Source organism: Chanodichthys erythropterus, chromosome 16 (genome assembly GCF_024489055.1).
Source record: "Chanodichthys erythropterus isolate Z2021 chromosome 16, ASM2448905v1, whole genome shotgun sequence".
Classification (NCBI taxonomy): domain Eukaryota; kingdom Metazoa; phylum Chordata; class Actinopteri; order Cypriniformes; family Xenocyprididae; genus Chanodichthys; species Chanodichthys erythropterus.
Genome location: NC_090236.1, coordinates 34,128,630 through 34,150,121, shown reverse-complemented (window position 1 = coordinate 34,150,121; position 21,492 = coordinate 34,128,630). Strand labels below are relative to the sequence as shown.

The 21,492-nt window shown below is 37.1% G+C and overlaps 1 protein-coding gene across 1 annotated transcript in view; it reads left to right on the top strand.

Annotated features, from left to right (window-relative positions):
• Nucleotides 1–21,492, top strand: part of pappa2 (pappalysin 2) — a 72,288-nt gene that overhangs the window by 15,856 nt on the left and 34,940 nt on the right. Inside the window, exons 4-16 of the mRNA XM_067363316.1 lie at nt 1,566–1,859; nt 2,250–2,442; nt 3,618–3,739; nt 10,168–10,350; nt 10,510–10,813; nt 14,376–14,504; nt 14,684–14,769; nt 17,113–17,306; nt 17,478–17,591; nt 18,755–18,890; nt 18,983–19,157; nt 20,191–20,353; nt 21,328–21,492. The exon at nt 21,328–21,492 is cut by the window's right edge and continues 13 nt beyond it. Of these exons, the coding sequence (XP_067219417.1) occupies nt 1,566–1,859; nt 2,250–2,442; nt 3,618–3,739; nt 10,168–10,350; nt 10,510–10,813; nt 14,376–14,504; nt 14,684–14,769; nt 17,113–17,306; nt 17,478–17,591; nt 18,755–18,890; nt 18,983–19,157; nt 20,191–20,353; nt 21,328–21,492 (2,258 nt within the window). The remainder of the gene's footprint in view (nt 1–1,565; nt 1,860–2,249; nt 2,443–3,617; nt 3,740–10,167; nt 10,351–10,509; nt 10,814–14,375; nt 14,505–14,683; nt 14,770–17,112; nt 17,307–17,477; nt 17,592–18,754; nt 18,891–18,982; nt 19,158–20,190; nt 20,354–21,327) is intronic.

Sequence of the window (21,492 nt, the reverse complement as noted above, 5' to 3'; positions counted from 1 at the left end):
TTAACATACAGAACATTATTGCAAAGTGCATGACAGGTGATTTTATATTTCCTATATTAATGCTATTAATTTGATTTTATATTTTATATTTGAATCACATATTATATTTGTACACCCTTGATTTATTTTAAGAGCCCCAAATTCGGCTTATTTCACGATTCTCTTGATAATTGTCAAATATTTGTGATCGCTAAATTGTATAATTGCACTATTATTTTTTTATTTGATAAGTAGCCATGTAATAAACAGGATCATCCAGCCAGCCAGCCTGTCGTAATTACTAAATTAACATCTTCAGGAAGGTTTCCTTGGGGTCACCCTGTCATGTCATATTTGGTCTCAATTGTCTCTTTAACAGCCCTGAGAAGAATTGTGTCCCAGTAACCATGGCAGGTCAAGTTAAGAAGGAAAAATGAGCCATGAAATGTTCATAAAAATGATTGACCAGAGTGTTGAGTCTTAAATTCAAATTGTTAGTTTTGTTTTTTTATTCAGCTTGGATGGTTAATACAGATTCCAGAGGTGGTCTGAGACATGAAAGGTAACATAAAATTCATGAATGACTGACCACGCTGCTTTGAATCACACAGAGATATGGCTCCATTCTTATAATCCACCTCTGCTTTTGATTTACCATTTTTGGTGCAAGACAATCTTTGTCCACAAATGTTTCAGTGGACTTGCATGGAGGTTAAAACGCGAGATTAGTTCCTCATAAATTCGGAGGCTCTGGTTTTATGGAATGGTTTTGGGGGACGGCCTGCCCTGGTTTAATTCCACATAAATCATGAGATTATTTGTGAGAGTACCTTGATGTCTATTGAGGAACAAGGTCAAACTACTGCTCTGAATGCTCTAAGTGAAATCAGACTATAGCATGAACTGCTGATCTTGTGGTGTAACTGTAAATGAGCTGTGTCTGTCAGATGTGTCTGGCCAAGGTCTGTACGTTTGGCTGAACTCCCATAAAACATGGATATTTCCTAAATAAAAAGGTCGTAATAGCCTGTCTGTGGTGGAGCACAAATCTCTAGAAGAGAAAGCTTTTTGCAGATGGCCAGGTAAACCAACTTCTGTTTTTAATTAGTAAACAAATTCTTTTTCTGCTTTAAACCCTAATCACATGTATAAAACTATAAGTTTGATATAACAAAAAAATATTCAAATTATTCTCACAATCTCATTTCAGATTTGCTGTTAAACAGCTAAACATCTGCATGGATTTTAAGCAGATATAAATGTCACACTGTTTTAAGATATCTATTATATTATTTGGATATAAAACCAGGTGCCAGTGTGGTGCTATTTAGCAGGTGTGGGATTTTAAATTTATTGTAATGTTCTGAAAGTGGATAGAACATTGTATTGTTCTTTCTGGTAATCCTAGCTGCGGTGGTCCTGTTTACAGGATAGATTTTATGCAGCAGTATTTCAGAACAAATTAGTTTGATACACTCTCAGACTTCTGGCTTTGAGATTAAAGAATCCACACCTCAGTGTTCTTTCAGGTTAAAGTTTATATTGTTTCATCAACTGCACAGATGTCAATTTGTGTCATTTTTCAGGTGGAATGATTCTTAACCCCTCCTACTTTGGCACCAAAGGACACAACAACACCATGATCCATGAGATGGGTCATATTTTGGGACTATACCATGTGTTTAAGGGTGTGAGTGAACGCGAGTCATGCGATGACCCCTGTCAAGAGACCACCGCATCCATGGAGACTGGAGATCTGTGTGCCGATACAGCACCGACTCCGAAATCTAAAGCTTGTCATGATCCTGATCCAGTCAATGACACTTGTGGCCTTACCCAATACAAAAACACACCGTACAACAACTACATGAGTTACACAGGTAGTCACGATCAGTTTACTGCTTCTGTTTGCCCAACAAGATGAACCAGTTTCACTTTAAAAATATTGATGTTATACATGCTTGTATTGTATATACACTACACATTCAAAAGTTTGGCATCATACTGATTGAACGTGTAATGTATATATTTGAAGTAGCCTTTATTTGAAGTAGAAATCGTTTTAACATTATGAATGTCTTTACTGTCATTTTTAAACAATTTCATCTTTGCTGAATAAAAGTAGCAATTTCTTTAAAAAAAAAAAATACTTTGAACAGTAGTGTATACATGAGGACCTCAATGGTAATATTAGGATCAAATTAATCACACATGTGAATAAACCAATGGCAATATCAAATGTGAAAGATTTCAACCTTTTTTTATTACAGATGATGACTGTACAAACCATTTTACACCCAATCAAGTAGCTCGGATGCACTGCTATATTGATTTGGTCTACAAAGCCTGGCTCCATGATAGAAAGCCCACCCCCGTTCCTCTTGCACCAGTGGTTATTGGTCAAGGATCAGATTCCGTCTCAATTCATTGGCTGAATCCAGTCAGTGGGCCACTTGCCCACAGGTAAAGTAAGGAGTGTACATACAGCAAACAAAGAGGAAATATATATTTCTCAATACAAATGTTTATGCATTCATGTTACATTATTTATTGTATCACTTCTTGTTTTTGAGAATTTCACTTTGTATTTACTAACGGCCAGCAATGCAGTTTTACTAGATGTTAAAGGTTTAGTTATTAATTACTCACCCTCATGTTCAGAGCACAAATTAAGATATTTTTTGATGAAATCCAAGAAGTATATAACTCATCCATAGACAGCTCATCCATAGTACTCATCCATAGGTACTAAAGGCATTGTTAAAACAGTCGACGTGACTGCAGTGGTTCAACCTTAATGTTATGAAGTGACAAGAATACTTTTTGTGCGCCAAAAAAAAAAAAGACTTATTCAACAATCTCGTCTCTTCCCTGTCATTATCCTTACACAAGTGAAGCAGTAAGCACAGTGAAGGCTTCCGTGTTTACATCCAAATGCCGGCTGTATTGGCCAAAGCTGATCACGTGAGCAGCACAACGCATGCATGTGATGCTGATGCAGGAGCCAATAATGAGTCGCCGTTCTGACCTAGAACCTGGAAGCGCTGCACGTAAACAACATATGAGAATGACACAGAAGAGAAGATATTGTTGAATAAAGTCATTATTTTTGTTTTGTTTTTGCGCACAAAAATTATTTTCCTCGCTTCATAAAATTAAGTTTGAACCACTGCAGTCATGTCAACGGTTTTAACAATGTCTTTAGTACCTTTCTGGACCTTGACAGTGGACGGAGTCATATACCTCTCGGATTTCATCAGAAATATACACACCTTACGGGTGTGGGTGAGTAATTAATGACAGAATTTAAATTTTTGGGTGAACTAACCCTTTAAATGTGTTGAAATTCCACGGCTACTTATTTAAATTTAGTAATTTCATTCTATTAATTGAAAACACATGGAAATAGGTGGATGTATTTTTGCCATGTTTTGTATGTGATTGCATTGCTATCCAAATGTATTTTAGAGCCCTTTTTCTTTTTCTTCATCAGATAGCTCACTATCAATAAAAGCGCATAACGTGATCTAGTGTAAATGGCACTTCAAAGCAGGATGAAAACATATTTTAGCCCCCCATTTTTTGATATATCACTGACTTTGTGCGCTATTTAAAAGCTATTCTCTGTGTCTGTGTAGGGAGGGTGGCATAAACTGCCAACTCTGTGATGAGAACGGAGCGCTCCATCAGTACGCCCATGAGGCCACTTCTCCTCACGCCTGTGATTCCACTGGATACTGGACACCAGAGGAAGCAGTGGGTTAGTACTCAGTCATTCTTTATTATAACATTAGTAACATTAGTGCTTGTACACATACAAACAGTAAAAAAATGCTGTTGGACTGTATATTAACACCCTTGAAAAGGCAATCAAATCAGAAGACTAGAACTAACTGCTGTATTATAGTCTTTATATCAGGAACCAACAAAGTTCTTCCACAAGCACACGTCATGAATTATAAGATGGTGAGCGCATGACTGAATGTCGTCTCCGACATAAATGCTGTTGGACGTGTGCTTGATCCTCAACACACCACTGAATATGTCACGAATGATCGTCAACGTTAAAAGCAATACCTGCTCTTTGATTAATGAGGATAGAGAGAATTTAGCCCTGGCTTCTTTCTCTTTCTTCTTGCTTGTGCGTACATATTCAGGTGGATCGTTCAGTCTCATGCGGGCCAGGTGCATGCAAGTCTGGAAAAATTTAGGGAATAAATCATTAAATCATAATTGCCAGGATAAAGAACACTCTCTTTGCCATCAATGAGTAAAAAAGGCCCTTGGCACAGCGTCAAGTTTTGGTAATATTGGGTGGTGTCCAGAAGCGGCCCGTCATAAAAAGCGATGTGTATCCTGTGCAGCTTTTCAACTTTGTTCCTCACCTAACAGATGTTACTGATTATGCTAATCAGTAATCTCTTAGCATCTGGTCTGCCCACTCACTGACGTGTCACATACAAGATTGTGCTTTAAAAGTCCACCCAAAATGTATGCAGTCAAGTATCACGAGAGAGGTCAAACATAAAATCATCCAGTTAGGTGGTAGTCGAGAGTGATTTTTGGCCTGGAGGCTTGTTTTGAGAAACAGATTGATGAGAAATTAAGCCTTAAATTTGAAAATAAAAATATATATCTCTAAGAAAACAATATCTTTGTGATATAAATGAATGAGATTTACTACCATCGGTTCAGGTCTGTAATAAATTACGGTAACCTATTGTTTTTGGTTTATTTTTAAAAACATGATGAAGTGCATGATGACTACCTAATGTGAATTATTTTGTCGGTCGGTTAATCACGTCAGAAAGACTTTAAGAGCAATATGACAACACTATTTGTGTAGTATGAAATAATGCTCACGGTAATACCACGGTGAATCATTTGATATCTATATCGGCGCAGGCCAATTCATTACCAACAAATCATACTTGGATTTCAGATCTCACATCTTAATGTAATACTCGTCCCTGCTTACCTGTACCGTAGCATCGGTATGTACCATAAGGCAGCTTTTTGTGAAATGAGGGTTGAGTCGGAGTGAAGCAGAGACCTGGTTAAAGTTGCTGAAAGAAGGAAGGATGACACGCTCACAGATCTTGCCGCATTGCTTCTCCCTGCGGGAGCATTACGCCACATCTGATACAGTCATTAATTCTACCGTGTGTGGAGGCCCTCGCTCTGTTTATCTGACCAATTGAGTTTTATGGTTTGCCTTGGCCTGCTGCTGTTTACCCTGTACACATCCACACATGTGAGGCCACGCTGGGTGCAAAAGAGCGCTCTGTGACTCAAGGCTTCTGCCTGTCTATCTGTCTCTCTCTCGACCTGGAGTGCAGTTTAATCTATCATTGTAAAAACTTTTGGAGGCAGGGAGTTCACATGGCCTGATAGTAATGCTTGTGCTCTTCACATTAATACCCAATGGGGTGAGTTTTTGCTGCAAAAGTGCCTGGCTTATTAATTAACCCCCTGCAGTCCAGTTTAACCAGGCTGTGTCATCTCCTTTCTATGTAAATGGTATTTGTTATAAATTATGTATTGGTTTATTTTAAAGGTGCCCTAGAATTAAAAATTGAATTTATGTTAGCATAGTTAAATAACAACAGTTCAGTACATGGAAATGACATACAGTGAGTCTCAAACACCATTGTTTCCTCCTTCTTATGTAAATCTCATTTGTTTAAAAGACAGAAAAACAGGTGAATCTCAACATAACACTGACTGTTACGTAACAGTCGGGATCATTAATATGTACACCCCCAATATTTGCATATGTCAGCTCATGTTCAAGGCATCAGACAAGGGCAGGTAGTATTAACGTTTGGATGAGCACAGCTGAATCATCAGACTAGGTAAGCAAGCAAGAACAATATTGAAAAATGGCAGATGGAGCAATAATAACTAGGGATGTAACGATGCATCTGGAACCGGTTAAAAATCGATTAAAATATTTGACGATTCAAGTCGGTTGAGATGCTAAATGAATCGCGATAGAGCGGTTAGAGCGGTAACCATAGAAGCGCTGTATTGCCGCTGTTCCATAAGCGCCACCTGCTGTCAGACAGTGAATTTGCGTTCTCATGCAGCCCGTCTGCTCTTATGAAGTTTTATGTAGCATAATTTCACAAAGCTAAAGTCTGAACATTCTGTTTTTGCTTCAGATGTTAAAAATTATACAATCTAATTTAAATTAAAAACTGCTCAAACAGCATCTTTGTTGGGATTGTGATTAAAATGCAGTGGTTGCCTCTAATTTTAAATGGCTACAGATAGTTCAGCCTGTAATAGAGCAAATAAACGTCTTGTTCATGTACTCATATGAAGAGATTTCTTTTATTTGTATTATTTATTTATTTATTTGATTTAGGATTTGTTTTAAAATTTCAATTTAGTTGTTATAAAGATATTTCAATTTCACAAAGAAATATACAGCATTTTGTCTGAGAAATAATAAAAAGACACTTTCTCATTTAAATCTCATTTTGTTAAAAAAAATCGTGAGAAACTCGAATCGTGAAACCAGTATCGTGAATCGTATCGAATCGTGAGTTGAGTGAATCGTTACATCCCTAATAATAACTGACGTGAATCAAATGTAAACATCCGAATAAATACCATACTTGCGTGATTAGACATGCTGCATGACGAACACTTTGTAAAGATCCATTTTGAGGGTTATATTAGCTGTGTGAACTTTGTTTATGCTGGTTAAGGCAAGCGCGAGCTCCGGGGGAGGGGAGCACAACATTTAAAGGGGCTGCATCCTGAATCTGCGCATATTTAATGATGCTCCAAAATAGGCAATTAAAAAAAAAATGAATAAAAAAAAATATCTATGGGGTATTTTGAGCTGAAACTTCACAGACACATTCAGAGGACACCTTAGACTTATATTCTTTAATCATCTTTTAAAAAGACGTTCTACAGCATTTTTAAAAAAAATCAGTGCTAACAAATGAAATAAACAGTACTTTTCAGGTTTTTCAGGTAGATCTAACAGTAGTTAGATACAGATTAGGTAGATGTGCAGAAATTAAATAAAGTAATCAAATGTAAAATAATACTGCATAGTCTTCACTGTATAAATTAAATATATATGCAAATCTTTATTAAAATTACAAAAGTTATTCAGTCAATAGCAGTGCATGTTTTTTTTTTTTTTTTTTTTGTGTTTTTTTGATTAACATTAAAAACACAGAAAGCAGCAGGAATATTAGGCTGTTGTCACTTTAAGACATAATGCACGGATCCAGTATACTGATACTGTACACATGTGCTGTCTTTCTTAGATATTTAGATTCACTTAAAGGGTTAGTTCACCCATGTCATCCTCATGTCGTTCCACACCTGTAAGACCTTCCTTCATCTTCGGAACACAAATTAAGACATGTTTGATGAAATCCAATGGCTCAGTTAAGCCTCCATTGTCAGCAAGATAATTAACATTTTCAGATGCCCAGAAAGCAGTTCATTTAAAACAGTTCATTTGACTACAGTGATTCAACCTTAATGTTATTAAGCAACAAGAATAATTTTTCATAACTTACGGGTGTGGAATGACATGAGGGTGAGTAATTAATGACAGAATTTTCATCTTTAGGTGAACTAACCCTTTAAGACATAACCGACTATTTCCTAGGATACTTGCCAAGACGGGCATTGATGACGTGAAAGAGGACTCAATTCAGTGTTCGTGTGCTGTCAGACGAGGCTTTCTTGGGAATGTGTGTGCACAAAACTTTTCACACGGTGCGCAAGTACTGAATTGAGTTCTCTTCCATGTCTTCTTGTGCTTGAATGTTTAGATTGGCAAGGCTTAAAAACTTATGCAAATGATAAACTTGATGTAGCTCTGCCTGATCAGGACAGTGACAGAGCCCTGCATTTAAATGTAGCTCCTCAATTATCTTTACATTGCATGTAAGCCTCTCTCTTTGAATGGGTGTGTGAGAGAAAGCAACAGAGGGCACTCTCAGCCAAGCGACAGTGCGTAAAGCTCAGCAGGTATGCTCTAAACTTATCTTTTGCCTTTAACCAGCCAATTTACTAGCCATTGGATAATTAAAAACACTTTTTAGTCCCCTAGCATGAAATTTGGTTGCATATGTGAGTGATTTACTCGCATTTGTGAGCGAACATTAAAAAAAAAAAATATATTTGAAAAACATTAAAAAAAATAAAACATTTCAATGATTGGGTAGGTCACTGGATTACAGTTGTTTAGTGATGCTGTACACTCCCAGAAAACTGTGCCAGATCGCAGTAGCCTGCTGCATTCACCATATCTGAACGCTGGCATATGAACCAAGGTGGCGTTGATCATGCGTGCAATAAATGTCGCTATCAGTGGCCGCAGTTGATTCTTAGTGAGTCCCACAATGTGTTTCTGTGAGTGCTACCCTAGGGCTCGTGGGATCACTTTCCCCTGTCTTGCTTCTGTTCTTCAGGCCACCGAGGACATTAACTCTTAGTTTAATAAATTATTTTCTGAGCCCTGTCTGTCCCAATTAAGGCGCCAATCTGTCTCCTTTGCCAAGTTGCACCTGGGTCTTTCGGTTGATTGAGGTCTGGGGAAATGTGCTTTACATCCATTGCCAAGAAATGTGGTTTTTCCCAGACACACTCTCTCTGTTTTCCCTTTTACTCGGTTTCTCCCTCTTTGCCTCCCATCCTGTCTTTTTGTGAAAATTGTAATAACAAGATGGAAGATTCAAGAGATTAAATGGTTGTTCATAATAAACACGCAGAATTGCTTGTTTCCGAAATCTAGTGAACTGCCTGCGGAGGCAGCATTTTAAGATGAGCTCCTCAAGCAAATGCTGTTATAAAAAGGTTTGCAACTTAATTGTGCTGCCTCCCTTGTTTTAAAAGGGACCTATAATGCCCCTTTCACAAGATGTAATAAGTCTCTGGTGTCCTCAAAATGTGTCTCTAAAGTTTCAGCTCAAAATACTCCACAGATAATTTATTATAGCTTGTCGAATTTACCCCTATTTGGGTGTGAGCAAAAACACGCAGTGTGTGTCCCTTTAAATGCAAATGAGCTGCTGCTCCCTGCCCGCTTTCCAGAAGAGGGTGGATCTTTAACAGCTTGCGCTTCGTTTGCTCAACAACAACAAAGCTGGAGAATCTCACGCAGCCAAAATGAGGATTGTCATTAGCGGTGTTCAGCCTTACATTGTTCAACCTTACAGACTCAGGAAGAAGTTACAGTGTATAGAATGCATCTGGACGTTTCTGAATGGTTAATGGATAAATGTATGTAGTTGCTGTGGAGTTGATTCAACTCATTGACTAGCATGTGTCGTCATGTTAATCTTTTGTGCAAATCAAGCGTTGAATTGACTCTCGTTTGTGAAGCAGTCCAGAGTAAAATTAAGGCATGGCAACAACACTCTACTACAACAACAGGCCTCCCTTCTTTGTTGTGTGTTCTCGGGGGCAGAGTTTATGTAAATTGTAGGGTTAGTGATGTCACTAACCCAGGGAGAAGTTTGTTGTAGTCCCTACCAGCTGTTTGTTGTAGTCCTTAAACTGATATATATTTTTTAAATTAAATATCTCCCTTTGCATTCAACTTTGAGCCTCGTAACTTTGCAGATATTGTTTATGCTCTAACAGCAACAATAAATCCAAGAGGATGAAAAAAGCATGATACATTAATTTAACGATTGTATATATTTAAATGAATTACATTTAATTCACTACTAAAAATTGTCAATAAAAATGAATGACTTTTACTCATTTTTTTTTTTTTTGTGTACTACCCCATTGTTAGCTTAGCAACATGCTAACATCCATATCTATTGGAATCATTTGTGGGAGCGCAATTTGTGTATCATGCGAATTTGCTGCATGCTGCATGCCATATTTTTTTCATGACAGTATGCTACCGTAGAAGAAAGTAGCTATGTAGGCAGTATGGCAGCTCACTAGGTTTTTAAACAGAGATAGTGAGTGCACAGGTAAGTGCACTGTGCAAAGCAGTCAACTATTTTGTCAAGTTTTTGAATGCATTGCTATGGAAATGCTGTTTTAGGTCTAATATACCAGTTTTATTGCAATGAATTATTTCATCCTTCCAGGTGTATGTTCCATTTGCCAAAAAGATCCTTCATCTTTTGATGGCAAGTTACTGTATTTTCTTTTTGGCTTTGGATGAGGTTTGCATGTGTGTTTTTGCAGGGGCCCCTGATGTGTACCAGCCATGTGAGCCCAGCATGCAAGCCTGGAGTCCTGAAGTCAACCTGTATGAGCCCAACATGACTACGCCATGCCCCCAGACTGAGGGCTGCGTGTTGGAATTGCACTTCCTTCACCCAGTTGTCCCTGACAGCTTGACCGTCTGGATCACCTACACCTCAGCCAGTGAGTACTGTCTGAACGTTATAAAAAACCTGGCACTATGGAAATATACACTACCATTCAAAAGTTTGGGGTCAGTAAGATTTTTATTTATTTATTTATTTTTTTTTTGAAAGAAAGAAAGAAAGAAATTAATACTTTTATTCCACATTTTTTCCACAGATCAAAAAGCAATTGCTAATATCATGTTCATAACGGAGAATGACGAGTCGGTCAACACAGGTCCCAAGCATGCTTTCTGTGATATTCCATTGACACTCCATTTACACACTAGTAAGAAGGTCAAGGCCATTAAAATCTCCACCTTTGACAAGAAGCTTGAGATTGATGCTGTTTTGCTGACCTCGCGACCCCAAAATCCTCTGTGCTCTGGCTGCCGCCCCCTTCTCTACAGAGTGATCAGAGAGCCACCAATCAGAGAGGACCGGAGTCCCGTCATCGTCACACAGCCCACATACACTGACAGGTAGGAACTTGTGTCTGTGTGACTAATAATAGCACTTTATTTTGAATGTAGACATTATATTGAAGTAAAGTTTATATTTTTAAATATTTATTTGAAATTGGTGAGCCATTAGTAATGCTGTCAAGCGTTTTCAAATAACGACGTCTTTGTCATGTTTTCATTGTGTTTCTGGTTGATTTACAGTATTTCTGGGAGTATTATTTTTACCTCTGGCTTAAGCATAAATGCTGAACGTGTTGCGTTTCTAAATCTGTCATCGAATTGTATCTTCAGCATATCATTGTTTAAGTATTGTGCAATGGTTTTCGAAGCAATAAGAAGAATAACAATATCATAGATTTGACTTTGTCATTTTATTAGCCATTAATTTTACAAGCATCAACGCATAGCCAATTTCTGTTCTATTCCTGTCACATTTTATTATGCTTGTTCCAATAGAAATTCATCAACGGGGCACTGGATTGTTGTTCAAGTACTTGCAATAGGTCAAAATGTCCAGAGATTAATAGTGTGGATCAGAGAATGTAACATATCCAGAAAAGTTCCTTCCACAAGTCCTGTAAGCTCCGAAAGATGGAAACTCTACTGGGAATTGAGCTATGTGGATAGGGAAAGGAAAGAAAGATGGATTGTATCAGAGAGAGAGAGAGAGAATGGTACAGTGAAACCTTAGAATATAAACCAAATGTGACCGCTTTACCCGTAGAAACAGTAAACACCCGTGGCTGTTTGTAGCTGCTATAAAATTGTTTCCAATCTCTGGCTAAAGAGAGAGTAGTGTACTCAATGTAGTTAGTGTGCAGTAAGTGAGAAACCTGTCGTTTGGCATGGGAGACAAAAGAGTGACAAGGAGAAGAGGGGAAAAATGGGAGTGGGATTAAATCTGGTTTTGTGGGAAAGTGTGCTACAGTGCCACCATGAGGTCTGCAGCAAAAACAAAGCACTTCCACAAATTGGGTAGGGTAATGAAGATATTCACAAGGCCAGTGAAGGGAAGTGCTTAACCTTCAGAAAATGTTGATCGTTAACCTTAAGAGAGCCCATACATACTAAATATCCTGTGAGGGTTTTATTTTTATTTTATCGTTTTATGATAGGGTTTCACCAACGTTTAGGGCATAAAATCTTATTTTGTATGAAATAAATAAACAAACATGCATTAATATATTTTTAATACATTTTAAAATGTAATTCCTGATGATTATGATTAGAAACTCAAAAATGAAAAGCATTTCAAATTTTTTGAACATTGTTTTTTTTTTTTTAACTTTGATGTTATTTTTTTGAACACACACACACACACACACACACACACACACACACACACACACACACACCCACACACATATATATATATATATATATATATATATATATATATATATATATATATATATATATATATATATATATATATATATATATATATATATATATATATATATATATATATATATATATATATATATATATATAATGGCTTATTACATTAGATTATTTACTTGTTAAGCTGTAAAAAGGGTCTAAATGTTATTTATTGGCTGTCTTAATTACTGTAGGTCATAATATAACCGGCTGTGCTACAAAGAGAGAACTATAACTTTATCTTATCACTTGCACAGAATACTTTATTGGATCTCCCTTTGCGACCTCAGAACAATAGCTTTAAGTAGTCTCTCTCCCCTTCCCTGTCCCTGGAAGTGATACATAATTAATAAGGGCAATTTGTTGAGTAATAAGACCCGCTGGAGAAAGTAGATGAAGCTCAGTTAGCTAGGCATCCTCTTACCTCCAGCCGGAAAATGACTGAAATCAAACAAGCCTTGGCAATCATGACGAGACTCTTTTTATAGGGTCATTGAATCAGATCAGATCGATACCCTGAGGTACATCACAGTGAGACATGCAGTGATACCGTCAACATTAAAAGGTCGTTTCCATTTTTAACAAGGTTAGATTTGAGATCATCCTGAGAATAAATATAGCTTAGATCAATTATTACTGCTGCATGTTTCAAATTCATATTTAGCATTTGGTCCCTCTTTTGCTGCCAAAACAGTCCTGACCTGTTGAGGCATGGACTCCACCAGACCCATGAAGGTGTGCTGTGGTATCTGCACCAAGATGTTAGCAGCAGATCCTTTAAGTCCTGTAAGTTGCGAGGTGGAGCCTCCATGCATCAGACTTGTTTGTTCAGCACATCCCACAGATGCTCGATTGGATTGAGATCTGGGGAATTTGGAGGCCAAGTCAACACCTCAAACTCGTTGTTGTGCTCCTCAAACCATTCCTGAACCAGTTTTGCTTTGTGGCAGGACGCATTATCTTGCTGAAAGAGGCCACAGCCACTAGGGAATACCGTTTCCATGAAATGGTGTACAATACATGGTCTACCACAATGCTTAGGTAGGTAGTACGTGTCAAATAAACATCCACATGGATGGCAGGACCCAAGGTTTCCTAGCAGAACATTGCCCAAAAGCATCACACTGCCTCTGTTGGCTTGGCTTCTTCCCATAATGCATCCTGTTGCCATGTGTTCCCCAGGTAAGAGACGCACATGAACCCAGCCATCCATGTGACGTAAAAGAAAACGTGATTCATGAGACCAGGCCACCTTCTTCCATTAATCCGTGGTCCAGTTCTGATGATCACGTACCCACTGTTGGTGCTTTCGGCTGTGGACAGGGGTCAGCATGGGCACCCTGACTGGTCTGCGGCTATGCAGCCCCATACGCAACAAACTGTGATGCACTGTGTATTCTGACACCTTTCTATCAGAACCAGCATTAACTTCTTGAGCAATTTGAGCTACAGTAGCTCATCTGTTGGATCGGACCACATGGACCAGCTTTCGCTCCCCACGTGCATCAATGAGCCTCGGCCACCCATGACCCTGTCGCCGGTTCACCACTGTTCCTTCCTTGGTCCACTTTTGATAGATACTGACCACTGCAGACCGGGAACACTCCACAAGAGCTGCAGTTTTGGAGACGCTCTGACCCAGTCATCTAGCCATCACAAATTGGCCCTTCTCAAACTCGCTCAAATTCTTACGCTTGTCCATTTTTCCAGTTTCTAACACATCAAGTTTGAGGACAAAATGTTTACTTGCTGCCTACCCACTAACAGGTGCCGTGATGAAGAGATAATCTTCATTATGACCTTATGACCACCTGTCAGTGGTCATAATGTTATGCCTGATTGGTGTGTATATGTGTATATAATAATAATAATAAGTATTATTATTATTAGTGTATATATTATTGTTTCAGTTCTATTTTCAAGTTAATACTGAGTAACTTTTAAGTAACATTGTAGACATAATATTGCCAGTTACTTTGTTTTTGATGCGCCATCAAAAATAGTTCCAAAGAAAGCCACTGCAGAACCGTTGGAACGCCAAGCAACACACAGTTGTAGTGTTTTATTCCTGAATGATTTAGTGATTTTGAACAGTGTTTTAACAAATCTTTTAAAGGAATGATTTAGTGTATTAATGTTCTCACCACTTGCTCATCACTTTACTAACTATGTGTTTTTTCTGAATGTGTTTGCTTAGTGATGTGCAGAGGGATGTTCAGTACCTGTACAGGATCCAGGTGGAGTCAGACGGTTTGTTCAGTGAACTTTCCCCAGGCTTGGTTTACACTCATGGAGAACATTTCTGTGGTGATGGCACACTACAGGGGTCAGTATAAACTTAGTGGGTCTGTCAGAGGCTTTGCATGTTATGTGCTTTAGTCATTTTTAAAGAATGTTTCATATTTTTGAGTATTTGTTTGAGTCTTTCAAGTTTTGAAGCATAGCCAAATAACTTCCACATATTTCATAACTGTAACTCTTGGCATCGCTATCTTTCCCCCACAGGACTGAGGATTGTGATGACGGGAATCTCTTAGATGGAGACGGCTGCTCAAAAAAATGCCATGTTGAACCAGGTTTCAAGTGTCATGGTGAGTCACTCTTGCAAAAACAAATACTCTCGCTGTCCACTGAGAACTCTGGCCCTCAGACTGTAAACACCACAACAGCAGCACCAGAAAACTTCCACACAGGATAATAAACCAGGGCAATAATCATAACCAGTTCTCAAAACAAAACAAACCAAGGCAAAACAATACAATACGATATAGTTTTGCTGTCTCCTGTAGATTCGGATTCTTCTGCTTCTGTTTTTCTCTCTCAGACTGAATTAAGCAGAAAATGTGGAGGTCTTTATTTTGTGCACATATTCTGAAAAGTTTCAGCATGATATAATATTATATCTTGAGTATTCCTTCTGAAAAGCATTATGGATTATACGAAAATGACAAAATCCTGAATCCATTCTATCTGTCATCAGAGAATCATTACTCTTTTAATCTTTAGATCAGAAACTGTACAAACAAACAATGTTTAGTTCAACAACAAAAAAAGTTAATAGTTTCATATTATATATCACACATTTAATATCAAAACATTTAATATCAATAACAACAGTAAAGCCATTTATAATGTTACGAAATATTTATCTTCAAAATAAATGCTGTTCTTTTAAACTTTCTTTTCATCAAAAAATCTAAAAAGAAAATGATCATGGTTTCTACAAACATATTAAGAAATTCGACATAGATAATACAAATTTTTTATTTCTTCTAATCAGCATATTAGAAAGATTTTTGAAGGATCATGTGATACTTAAGACTGGAGTAATGATGCTGAAAATTCAACATTGCCATTTCAGGAATAAATTATATATTTTAATGTTTATTAAGAAATAATTTGTAGGTGCGTGAATGAAAGTATAATATAAACAAGGGAACAAAAAAAAACGACATGAGGAAGATCGATTGACCAAAACATTATATATTGTAACATTATTTACATTATACCTTATATTTTTTCAGTTTTAAAGTATATAAAAATATTCACAATATTACTGTTTTCATTCTACATGGATACCGTAGTATAACATGCTACTTATTCCAAAAGTCTAGTAAACTAACAATCAAATTTTTCTTCAAAAATTGTTAAAATTGTTGTTCACAGTTCATAACATTAACATTGTATAATGACAAATATGAAAAAAAATCCTCTCATGTTACTGAGGTGTGGATTATCGAGAAATCACTGTTGTTTTTATTTCAAGGCTGACCAGAAAAAGAAGAAATTGAAAAAAACACTTCCCCAATATGAATTATGAGTAATTTCTGTGATGTCTGATCATTCAGTTTGAATCTTTGCGCAATATATTTGGAAAGGTATTCAAAGATTAATTCTATCCGGGATTTTAGGTCATTTACTGTAACACAACTGGTGCTATTTCAAAGAAATAAGATGTTCTCATTCATTATTTTCAGTGTTATGCCATCACACCACTGGAAACGATCAGAAGTGTTGCATGTTCAGTATATTGTAGGCTGCAACTGATCTTCTTAACAATTATATTATCTAACTGTATGCCATTGTTACATAATTTACTTAAGTGAGAGTGAAACCTCCAACAAGACTCGCAGAAAATGTTAGGCGGAGAAAGCAAATAGTTCAACAATTTAGTCGATGTTGTTTTCGTGACTGAAAGCGCTATGTTTCCTATGAGTACGAAGCATGAGAAGTGTCTAATTCGAACATGACCATAGCAGCAGCGACTGACTCGCATGCCTCAAACATCCCAATGTTTTCATAGTAGCTTGTAACCACATTTTTGTGGATTTAGGGCATTCAGGAATGGCTTTTTTTGCGATATTTACTCTAATGCCACATTAGGAGCTCTCATATATTATCTCCACGAGTGTATTTGGGGAGCAAAGATCAACAGAGCTTAGGAGTAAATCCTTTGGCATTGGCATGTGGGTTAGGTCAGCTGTTCTGCAGCAGGGACGGCCAATCAAATGCTTGTGTTTTTAATTTGTTGTTAGAACCCTTTTGAGCCCCTTGCCTTTGAAAAGCTGTTCCCACCAATGAGTCATCTTCCTCTTACCTTGCAGCATTCTCAGACAAGAGCTCATGCAAGACTCTGATGTCATTCGCACGTGCCCCTCTCTAACGAATTGACTTTAACGACATGCTAATTCTCTTCTTACCTCTTCTGTCATAACTCATTCATATGTAATGACATCATCCACACATTTAAATGTGATGCCTTGGTTGTTTATTTAATCGTCTGAGTGAAATCATGTTCCTGTTTATTTTCAATTCACACATAAGTGAAACCTACTCTCACTGACTTGCTATGAAAACACAATTACAACTTGGCAGTGGAGTCATTACTTGTTTTATTATGATGAGTTTGTTTTTTCTTTTTCTGTCTCTTTCAGGTCACCCGAGCTTGTGCTACGTGTTTGAAGGGGATGGGGTGTGTGAGGAGTTTGAAAGAGGTTCCAGCATCCAGGACTGTGGCTTTTTCACTCCCCAGGGGTTCAATGATCAGTGGGCGTCCACCGCCTCAGGCTCGCATCAGGACCAGAGATGCCCTGCCTCTAGGGTGACCGGGGAGCCTGTGCTCACTCAGGTACACGAGTATTGCCCTTCCAGCTAAGCCTACAGTTTATATTTCATTCCCCATTATGAACGATTTATTAATTGATGACCTCAAATGATCCACTCGAATGAACAAAAACAAACCTTTATGATTGTTGTAATCATTTATATTTTACATTTCTTTTTATGCATTCCTTATCAGATGTGCAAGTCGCAGTATTTTGACATAAATGAAGTAGTGGCTCATGATGCATGGAGCCCCTGTACTGCCCATCTGAACAGCTACTATACTCAGGATCAGTCTGTCTGGCTAAAGGTACACACACATGCTCGGTGAATGAATGCTGAGGGTAAAGACTTTTACTGATAATTCTATCAAAATAATTAGGTCTATATTCGGCCTTTTTGATAGAAGTATTAGCTTCCCCTTCTGCTGACAACCTTAAAGCTGCAGTCCGTAACTTTTTTTGGTTAAAAATGATTCAAAATCACACTAAATACACACTAAATACACATAGTCACGCACTGCTGATGTTGTTAACATTAACAATTTGAGAACAAAGTATAACAGTAAAAATAATATGCACGGTTTGACGTGATCCGAGCTAAGCGATCGTTAGATTTAATCACCATTGGCATCGCGATTTATTGTAATGCTTTTTTTTTCTCAGTTGGTCAGAGCAAAAGCGGCAGACGTGTTACTTACTTTTTTTTTTTTTTTCGGTGAAAATTCTTATTTTGGTCATGCTTCCAAGACTACAATCTGTGATTTTGAAGTACAAGATCCACCGGTGTGGTGAGTGACAGCCACACATTCACTTCAAAACATTAGAATCATCCGCGCTGAGGAGTCGTGCCAATGCACAACCCACGTAAAGATGATAATTCCACAAATAACTGCAAGTGCAGGTTTCAAACAGAGATGGCGACAAAGAGGTTGAACGTATAGACTGCAGCTTTAAATAATGCACATGTAGAATTTTCAGTAAATTGAGAAATCAAATGTCTTTAAATTAGAATAGTTTTATTTTTGTACACTTCCATTCAAAAGTTTGGGGTCAGTATTTATTTATTTATTTATTTTTTTCAATAAATTTGTACTTTTACTCTGCAAGGATGTATTAAAATGCTTAAAAATGGCAGTGAAGACTTTTATAATTTTACAACAGATTTCTATTTCAAATAAATGCTGTTCTTTCTATTCATCAAAGAATCCCCATGAAATGAAAATGGACAATTCTTATTTATTTATTTGAGTATCGCACAGTAGACTTCTTTCCAAAAGATTAAACAATCTTACTGACCAAAACTTTGGAACAGTAATGTATGTTCATATTTTTTCTGTACTTTATATTAATATTTTAAAATTTCTGTTTGCCATCCATGCCCACTCACACTGTTTATAAAAGATGTTAGCCAAGGAGGAATATATCCACTGCATACATAAGCATTACTGAAACTGATACATTGTTTTTGCAGGTAGGATTTGAGCGACCGGGTATAGCAGCCTCTGTTATTATCTACCTTGCCTATGATGGAATTTGGCATGGGGAAAATTACAAGAAAACAGTGACCATTGAACTGTGTGACACCGCTGGGAAAAAACACATGCTTGGTAACACATATAATATCTATAATTTGTTTGGGAAACTTTGTATTATAGTATTTGTGTGAATTTTACATGTTGCTGTTTGTGCTTGTCCACAGGTTCGTACGAGCTGTCATGTCAGCGTAACCCCCTAGTGGTGAATGTGACTCATAACCTGAGTGTGCCGTTCTACCAGACTTCAGCAGTGCAGCTGAACTTCTCCTCTTCTCAAGTGGCTGTGCTGGCGGTTGCATTGCGTACATCTTGTCACTTCAGCGCCTTTGCCCTGACCGGGTGCGCTGAGGGTGGGGTCTCCCACAACTTACAAGCACACACACATACTTGCACATTTACACATGATATATACACTACTGTATAAAAGTTTGCCGTTGGCAAGATTTTTTAAAATGTTTTTGAAAGAAGTCTCTTATTCTTACCAAAGTTGCAGATGTTTGATCAAAAACATTATAATTTTAAATAGCTCTTTTCTATTTTAATATTTTTTAAATTTTATTTTAAATGTAATATATTCCTGTCATGGCAAAGCTGAATTTTCAGCATCATTACTCTAGTCTTCAATGTCACATGATCTTTCAGAAATCATTCTAATATTCTTATTTTGTGTTTAAGTAGCATTTTTTATGTTAAAAACAGTTGACTTTTTTTTTAAACCAGGATACATTTTTTTAGATTCTACATTATAACAGAACATTCTAAACATTTTTACTGTCACTTTTGATCAGTTTAATGCATCCATGCTTAATTAAAGTATTACTTTCTTTAAAAAAAAAAAAAAAAAAAAAAATCTTACTCATTCCAAACATTTGAATGGTAGTGTACATAGAGTTGTGCTCAAAAGTTTACATACCCCTTGCAGAATCTGCAAAATGTTAATTATTTTAACACAATAAGAGGGATCATACAAAATAAATATATATATATATTTTTTTTATTTAGTACTGACCTGAATAAAATATGTTACATAAAAGATGTTTACAAATAGTCCACTAGACAAAAAATAGCTGAATTTATAACCCTGTTTATAACCAAAAGTTTACATACCCTCAATTCTTAATGCTGTGTGTCGTTACCTGGATGATCCATGACTCCCTCTTATTTTTGCTAAAATAATTCACATTTTGCAGATTCTGCAAGGTATATATAAACTTTTGAGCATGACTGTATAATGCATCACACAGGTATATAAAGACAAACACATTATACACAAATAAAAATAGAAACAATTCCTTCATGTTTGATGATGGATATGTTGTCTGTCTATGTCTGCCAATAATAATCAAGCTTAATATGTGCTTTTCTCACTCAGATGTGCGCGTAGGCTGTGCAGTACTGAGTCATGCAGTCCTCTGAACGTCGAACATGCTTCAATCCGCTGTACTCCAGAGTTAGACTCTAAACACTGCTCTGTTTCTTGTCATCGTGGCTATACGCTCACTGTTCTTCATGGCCAGGGCCTTCCTTCTCATCAAGTGTGTACAAGAATTGTTAAGTGCCTATTTTCTCTATTTCTCTCTCTCTCCCTCTCTCTCATACATTTGTCAAATCCATGTATTTTCTCATGTACAGTAAATGCATGTTATTCTAAAGTTTTTTTTATAGTCTTTTATTGCAACAGATGTGATAAACCCTATATGAACCCTATATGATATCTAGTTTCTGCTAAACAGCAGTAAGATTAAATTAGAACAAATGGAGACCTTTTCTGCAGAGACCTCAACAATGACTGTGGTTAGTTGCACAAGAATATTCTGGTCTTAATTGGATTAGTCATTTTCCAGTTAGTTAAGCTTCAGGTAAACATGTTTACACAACCAAATATTTTGATTAATACAGCCAAATGCCAGCTGTCTTATTCAGATTTCTAGGAATATTGGCTTAATCGGGTCATGTAAACACCTTTTTCAGAGAGTCCACCATAACCAGAGGCTCATTTATATCTGTGCATGTCCAAACAAAGATAATTCGGGGTGATATTAGATATAGACAGTGTTTATTCAATAGCTTGACTTTTTCACAACTGTTTTGCATCAAGAAACAATTTGCAAACATTAAATGGAAGATTGTGGCCTACTTTTGTAAGTCTTGTGACCTACATTTTCAAAATCATCACATTCCTGTTTGTTATTGTTAAGAAAGTGATTAAATTATTGTAGAGAATTACTAAAAATGCAGTGTGATAAAAGGCAAGATCATATCAAGTATTTCCAGAAGACAAAAGCAGGAACTCACATGTCTTTCAGTTTATTTAGATAATGTAGGTTTCAAGAATATTCCATAGAGAACATAAACATCTTAAAATTATGTTCACATTGTCATTGTCTCAAATGGTACTCACATTTCTCATCAAATTATCTAAGATGCTGTGTGTCATGTTGTCTAATGAACCTGTCGCAAACTACGATTTTACAAGTGGTTGTGTTTCTCTGTTTCGTCCTCTCTTCAGACGGAAGCAGAGCTGATTTGTGTGCATGGAGTTTGGGACCGTGTAGTGAGCTGTCAGCCAGTGGACTGTGGCCCACCCCCTCAGTCACATGTCTACTTTGCCTCCTTCTCATGCCCCTGGGGCACCACATTCGGCAAGCAGTGCACCTTTTCCTGTAACGCGCCG